The 7,336-nt window shown below is 38.5% G+C and overlaps 2 protein-coding genes across 3 annotated transcripts in view; one reads left to right on the top strand and one right to left on the bottom strand.

The window, feature by feature from the left end:
• The first annotated feature begins 367 nt into the window (after positions 1–367).
• Positions 368–3,275, top strand: LOC116695186 (dynactin subunit 6). The gene is made up of 7 exons (XM_032525307.1): positions 368–529; positions 716–780; positions 1,313–1,418; positions 1,567–1,652; positions 1,762–1,809; positions 1,948–2,090; positions 3,001–3,275. Exons 1-7 carry the CDS (start codon positions 501–503, stop codon positions 3,091–3,093), a joined length of 570 nt encoding a protein of 189 aa, XP_032381198.1. The 5' UTR covers positions 368–500; the 3' UTR covers positions 3,094–3,275.
• A 609-nt stretch (positions 3,276–3,884) lies between these two features.
• gtf2e2 (general transcription factor IIE, polypeptide 2, beta) overlaps positions 3,885–7,336 on the bottom strand; it is a 12,079-nt gene continuing 8,627 nt past the window's right edge. For both annotated transcript variants that reach the window (XM_032525266.1, XM_032525275.1), the window contains exons 4-8: positions 6,858–6,965; positions 5,536–5,718; positions 5,360–5,453; positions 4,705–4,820; positions 3,885–4,545 (exon numbers count right to left, since the gene is read on the bottom strand). In XM_032525266.1, coding sequence (XP_032381157.1) covers positions 4,426–4,545; positions 4,705–4,820; positions 5,360–5,453; positions 5,536–5,718; positions 6,858–6,965 — 621 coding nt within the window. In that variant the 3' untranslated portion in view covers positions 3,885–4,425. The remainder of the gene's footprint in view (positions 4,546–4,704; positions 4,821–5,359; positions 5,454–5,535; positions 5,719–6,857; positions 6,966–7,336) is intronic.

The following is a 7,336-nucleotide window of genomic DNA, read 5'->3' on the forward strand; positions in this document are numbered from 1 at the left end:
TACCAATGACCTCTTAAAATTTTATTTTTAGTCTATGCTAAAACACCTTTTATAGACTTGTTTATGTGCAGTCTCTTTTATCTATTATTATTATTATTATTATTATTATTATTATTATTATTATTATTATTATTATTATTATTATTATCCCTACTGGTAATGGTAACATTATTTCAACACATAAATTAACTAGCTGGCATATGTGATTAAAAGTGTCTTTTCCTGACAAAGGGACGTTTTTCTAATGAGCTAGCAATACTCGTTCCATCTGCACATAACCACATCTTATGCCTATAATACATCCATGGATAATCACATGAGATAGTCATCATCATAGACATATAAATATTTCTATGTCTATGGTCATCATGGCCTGTAGGCGTCACGTCACCAGAGCAGAGACAACTGACGCATGCGCGTACGTTGTGATAACAAGGACTCTAAATCGATAATCGAGTGAATTGACGCCACCTCCCACTGGGGTTCATCTAGCTATCACAATGGCAGATAGGCAAAATAATCAGAAAAGGTAATATTAATGTTAGTCCATTATTGATGTTTAACCGCTAAGCTAAAAGTTTGTTACAAACAAACAATTGTGACTACATAGCCACCATGATGTAACCATGTAACGTTACCTAACGTTAGCGAATTGGATAGCTAGCCACGTTAGCTAGCTTAACATTGTCAACCTTTTTTCTCTCATGTTTTTCAGTGTCAAAATAGCCGCTGGAGCCGTAGTTTGTGTTGAAAGTGAAATAAGAGGAGATGTCACTATAGGTAAGCTATCTCGGTTACCGTGAGTCACTGCTGACTTAACAACTTGCATTTCATTAACGCTAGCTACCTCAAATAACGTTACCTCTAGAACATTTGGTGTGTGTAAAAACCTGAAAGCATCTCTCTGACATCCAGGACACCACCACCTCAGTGTTCAACTCATTGTTGCCTGTCAGAATTGCTTAATCCATCCTCAGGACTATATGTTCATGAGGAGAGATGCCAGCTGGAGTAAGATCAGTCAAAACCCATTTCGAAAAAATTCACGTGCAGAAAAGATGCTACAGTCTACAGTGAAGCCACTAAAATTGGAAACGATACCACTATGTTTGCTATTGCACTGGTTAGAACCAAGGGAACACATGCGTAAAATAATCTCAGTTTTCTTGGCTCCATGTTGACCTACGTAATGGATGTCGGAGAAATCATACAGTTAAGGCGATGCTTTGCAAATCGGATTAGAATTGAGACTAATTCTACAAGTTTATGTTAATTTAACCTAACTTGTTTTTTAAATAATCTGTTTCCTCAGGCTCCAGGACAGTAGTCCACCCTAAAGCTCGTATCATTGCAGAGGCAGGACCCATCGTGATTGGAGAAGGCAATTTGATCGAGGAACAAGCTCTGATCATTAATGGGTAATTTAAGATTCCGTGTACCTTAAAGGATAACATGTATATCAATGTTACACATACAAGATTGGTCATCTTTGCATATGGGCTGTCTCTGTTTTGAAATAATCCATGATTCCATCATAATCACAAGCGTGTTTGTTCTGCCCCACAGTTACCCTGAAAACATCACACCAGAGTCTGAAGTGGAACCAAAGACAATGGCCATTGGCATGAACAATGTATTTGAAGTTGGCTGTGGTATCCTTTTGACTTGCCTGAACTCATTCAATAAGTCACGTTTTCATAATGTAACCATTACATAAATCTGTCAAAAATCACTTTTTTTGCCTTAGCTGGCAACCAACAGTATCGCAAGCCCTGAAAATCGGGGACAACAACGTGATTGAATCCAAAGGTGGGATGTTTGCGACTTTGGTCGTCTTTCAGCGTGTGTTCATGTGTGAGCAGTCCACATCTGCAGAGCAGGATGGATGGAACATTCAGATTAATAAAGTCACTCACCATATCGAATATGCTCTATTTTGTTGTCTAGCTGACGTCGGTAGGAATGTGATCCTCACCAGTGGCTGTATTATTGGAGCCTTCTGTCAGGTCAACACCTGTGAAGTCATACCTGAGAACACGGTCATCTACGGCTCTGGATGTATGAGGAGGGTTCAGACAGAGAGACCACAGGTGCCAAAGAATTCCATTACATTTTGTGCTTTTAGATGGACCATTTAAATCTATGTTTTCCTGTTAAGACTGTAAGATAGGTGTTTTTCTTTAACTCACTGGTAAGAATTTAATAATTCTGGGTAGTTAATTTCTTATAAGTTTCAAAAACCTACTCATTATCCTTCTGATGAACATAATACTGTATGTGTAAATGTACTTTGTGCTGGAAAATTTTTTAATAGCAGACCTGTCCTGCTAATTTGATAGATTTAGACTGTCTTTCAGGCAAATGGTTACTTAAAGCCTAAGGAGTTGAGCAGTGGACAAATGCTACAGCCAGAGAGACACATACACACATACCTGCCTTAACCTTGTTTGTGACATACTACAAAATGGTACAACCTTGCACTGAATGGTTACACATTTTGGTCATATTTATGTTATCACAGATCTAGTCTGTCTTTCAAGCATTTCCTTCATGTCCAAATGCTCCTACGGTACATGTTCTAAATGTTAAAACAAACTGTCTTTTCCACCATGCTGTGTACAAGAACACACTTAGTAAACAGAGTTCACATAAGCATAAATTAAAGCTCCAACATGCAAGCCCTATGCTGTTATAGCCCTCCGCTAACTTAATCAGAACGTGCAATAACATATTCAGACACAGGTTCCTATGAGATTTTGCATATTTTTGCATCTGCATGCAATGAAGAATGGTGTATCGGTACCGTTACTGTATCGTACAATATCAACACAGTAATGGTATCTTGTTTACTCAACTTGTTTAGGAAAACACTATAAATCATGGTATTTCACCGCGATTTTAAGTAGTAGTGCAGGATAAACATGAACAATGTCTGAGTTAGAAAGCATAGTGAAAAACACCACTCTTGTCCTCAGCTTATTGTTTGTGTTATCTTTACAGCCCCAGACTCTTCAGCTCGACTTTCTGATGAAGATTTTGCCAAACTACCACCATTTGAAAAAAACTGTTAAAGCTGGCCACAATGCTAGCTAAAATGTAACTTTATACTTTTGAAATTGAATTGTAAACAGCTAGCAAAACTCATATTTAAATAGATCTTTCTGTAAGGAAGCATGAATGTATATAGTTATATAACATGTACCTAGCTTCAGCAGTAATTTTTCTCACTGATAAATATTTTCTACTCTAACATCTGATAAAGACATCTTTATCTTGCTGCGCTGATGTTCCCTTTTCTAGAATAAATGAAGTTTTAAAATGCTGATAGCGAGCTTCATATATTAATTTATGGCCACAGTGGTAACTCATCACTGGGTTGTGGGGCTGGGCAATATATCAATATTATATTGATATTGTGATATGTGACTAGATATCATCTTAGATTTTGGAAATCATGTCGTAAATGGTTTAAGGGTTTTCCTGGTTTTAAAGGCTGCATTACAGTAAAGTGATGTCATTTTCTGTGTTAGACTGTTGCAGCTCTATTATTTTTACCTTTACTCGCTTAGTCATAACTACATTACTGATGATTATTTCTCTTGAATCTCATTGAAGATATTTTTTTAAAGCACCACTTGTTAAACATAATATAAACACTGAGGTATTAGGACAAGAATATTGCGATATCTGATTTTTTCCATATCGCCCAGCCCTACTGGGTTGTATATAGTGCTGTAAGGACACGGGGATTAGCAGAATGTTTTCAGTGCATATGTGGATTTTGAAAATGGGTATAATACCAACACTAAATCAGACATTGTGTTATATATGTATTGATTCTCAATACTCATTTTGCAGCACATGTAAATCAAGCTACGCTGCAGTATCCTGTAACAGTGTAGTTTATTAAAATAGGTTCAAAAAGTTTGAGTATGTTAAACCCCTATGCATGGGGCTGCCAAGTGAAAGAATTTCGATATTTCTAAATTCCAGGTGAAGTGACGTCCGAGATTTCATGATGGATGAGAGCCCTCCATGTCTTCTGCTAACATCAGAAGTATGGAACAATGAGGACTGCTGCACTTTAAAATAAAAGCTTTTACAGTATACTTAAAAAAAAAAAAAAAATGTATTTACACACTTCCTCATTTTAACTGTCAGGTTGCAGCACCCCTTTTTCCTCCAGTGTTCTCTGGTTATCACTGATAATAAACTAAAAAGGATTCCACAGCACAGTTGCTATTCACTCTACAGTATGTTATACAAGACAAATGATCACAGAAGAGTGCAAAAAAAGAAAAAGCAAGTTTTGAAAATTTGAAGTCTTTGCATTGCAGTGTGGCCAAGGTCTCCGTCCCGAGCCACGTCGGATTTCCAGATTCTTTATTACTCCTCTGAGGGCATGAAGCAGCAAGGGAACGGATCTCACTTTTTAACAGGAACACCGTCTGAATAGTCCTCCAGTACGCCTGCCAAATGATTGTTGTGGGTCTTGAAATGTCTTTTCCTCTGCCCACCTTGCTTCTTCCTCTTTTGAACTGGTAACTGCAGGGGAGCACAGACAAGACGCTTCAAGTATGAATGTCAACATTCAGTGTCAAAATGTTAATCTTTATTTCTAGTGAAATAAATCAGGAAAAGTATGTTTAAATTTGGGAAGTTAGGATGCGCATCAAGCGGATGGGAAGCCCAGGGGACACTGACCACTTTCTTTGGTCCCGTTTCTTGCATGGAGGAGATGCCTTGTTTCTTCAAGTACTCATCAATCTTCTCTTCATCTATGGAATCAACTGGAACACTCCTCCACAATTTCTGGAATTCTACAATCGAAAGACAAGTTTTTGAGCCACACACACACCGTTCAAACTGCCCTACAGCCAATTATTTCATTTACACATGACTTAATTCTGACCTGAGATGAAATGGACAAAAATAAATATGAAAGTAAGCCTAGGAAATGATTCTGATTTAGATCTATAATATCTGCAAAGAGAGAAACATGTACATGCTTAAAGTAAGGTGCAATAAACATGACATTTATTATTACATACATGTTTTTCATAAACCAAACCAAATCAAAAAAGTAGAAAAAAATGCTTATTTCATCTGACAAGCAGGTCAAACAGAGACAACAAAAATATACTTTACAATTAGCTGAAACAGAGAAAGGCAAATCCAAACTGAAATCTGTCTGTTAGAGGCTAAAAGTTTGATGTTTTGTATTTTTTTATGACGAGACACTAAAGCAATGAATTATCGAAACATCCAGCAGCCAAATCTTTAAATGCAGAGTCAGTAATAGAGAGAGAGAATGAGAGAGAGATCTTACAGTTGGCTCACAAAGCTGATTTACGCTCACCTTCGTCTACCACAAACTGGCAGTGCTTGTCATTGTAGAATAGGATCTTTTTCTTATCTGGTCTCGTCACAAAGATGATCTGATCTCCCAAAGCCTGCGAACAATTCAGAGCTAATAGTTCTTCTCTTCAGACATACAGTACATGTCTAAATTACATGTACTGTATCGTTTGTTACCTTGATGGCCTTGGCCGAGTTGGGCAGCCCCTCCTCCACGTCGTCCAGCAGAACTCCTCCCAGGCCCAGCTGGTCGTGTTTGTCCAGCAGCCTCAGTAAGGCCTTCTTGTCCTTCAGGTTGTATTTGGGCTTGAAGCCGTACGTCCCATCCCGAACGTCAATTTTGGGGTTGTTGACCAAGGCCTGAGATGTCAGAAAGTGAAGTATTAGGTTTTAAGTCTTTAGTTAAGAAGTAGACTGCTGGAAGATGTAGATTAACAGTTATGTCATGTCAAAACATTATGTGAATTGATAGAATAATTTATAGTTCTTTATTCCTGCTTGTGTACCTTTTATCTTTTTATGCCTTCGCCAATCAGTCAAGTTGCAGTTCTTATCCATGTCTGTCCAACCTCATATCATATGTATTAAAGACTTTAAAGAAATTAAATAATAATTAAAAAAAGGTATTAGATAGCTTATTTTTTTGGCAAAACCAGGAGGCTTCCTACACATGTTCAACCTGGCAGCACACAAGATCTTTACGATCAGCACAGTTTCAACAGTGTCACCAATTCACAATCCCACCAAATGTCTCCCATTCTGATCCCAAGTTATAGTATTGAATAATGGCCAGAAGTGTTTTTGCAGGATCTTGTTGATGTCACAGTGAAGTTGACATTTAACCTTTTGGATGCAAAATGACATCACTTCATTATTTTAAATGATTAGACATTTGTGTGAAATGAAGCTCAGCGTAAATTCCTTCAGGAAGACTCCTAACTAATCAGGCAAGGAGTGCAGCCCTCCTCCTCCCCTTCCAACTCCAGTCATCTTCGCCCACGGCTTCTCCATCCGGTCTTCGAGCTCCTGCACACCACCATCAGTGTCTAGACTCCATCGGGGTCTAGACAGTCTGCTCTGAAGCAGCGGTACTGTGCGTGGGCGGAGCCGAGGGCAGGGGGCGGTCAGATGGAGCCCCGTAGAGACGCTATTTTCAAATCTTGCAAGCTTTTCAACATCATCAACCCTGCCTTTAACATATTGTGTTCACTTTCCGAAAACATGCACACTTTAAGCTGATTTTCAGCTGCAGAAGCTTCATATTCTGTCCACCATATCTTTAACACATTATTGAATGTTGTATGTTGTGTGTTATCAGCATTATTGCTCAGCTTTGACTCAGTGGCTACCTTCTTGTGTAACATACAGGATGTTGTGGCTGTGGCTCACATCGGCCTACAGATAACTTTGAGAGGGTGTTTATATATATATATATTTAAAAAAAAAAAGAAATTGGTGTTTCTGCTATAAACCAGGTCCGTGAGACAAACGGAACAAACCTCAGTCATGAGCCATTGCTTCTGTTTCATGCTGATGTCAAGAAGTTTGGTCTCATCCAGGATCTCCTCTAGGGTCAGGCAGTGTGTATCACCATTCTGATGCCTTGTCTGAGATTTAAGGACAGAAAAGGACACAGATTTACATGAAGAAAACACACATGCACACCCAAGAAAGTATAAAATAGTGTATTTTTAAAAAGAAGCACGTCTTAGCTCACCCCTTTAAAAAGGGTTTCAGCCAAATGTCCATAGTTATTTTACGCCTTACATCCAACTGTCAGAGTATTTTACACGGTTTTAAACTGTGCAGTCAACAGATGGCACAAAAAATAGACACATTTAAAAGAAATCTGTCAACTCGAGTGCGAGTTCTGCAGCGAGGGATGAGTCAGTAAGCCAGTGTGACAGGGTCTGGCTGCCTCTTTGCAGGGTCACAGCATGATAAACAAGCTGTTAACATATCAAAAGAAAGACTGGGG

This window comes from Etheostoma spectabile, chromosome 2, assembly GCF_008692095.1.
Source record: "Etheostoma spectabile isolate EspeVRDwgs_2016 chromosome 2, UIUC_Espe_1.0, whole genome shotgun sequence".
Taxonomy (NCBI): domain Eukaryota; kingdom Metazoa; phylum Chordata; class Actinopteri; order Perciformes; family Percidae; genus Etheostoma; species Etheostoma spectabile.

Bases quoted from the DNA above. Each gene is read 5' to 3' on its own strand.
- LOC116695186 (XM_032525307.1), top strand. From the start codon at position 501: ATGGCAGATAGGCAAAATAATCAGAAAAG. The intron at 530-715 runs GTAATATTAATG...CATGTTTTTCAG, and splicing joins AGGCAAAATAATCAGAAAAG to TGTCAAAATAGCCGCTGGAG. The intron at 1,653-1,761 runs GTATCCTTTTGA...GGCAACCAACAG, and splicing joins TGTATTTGAAGTTGGCTGTG to TATCGCAAGCCCTGAAAATC.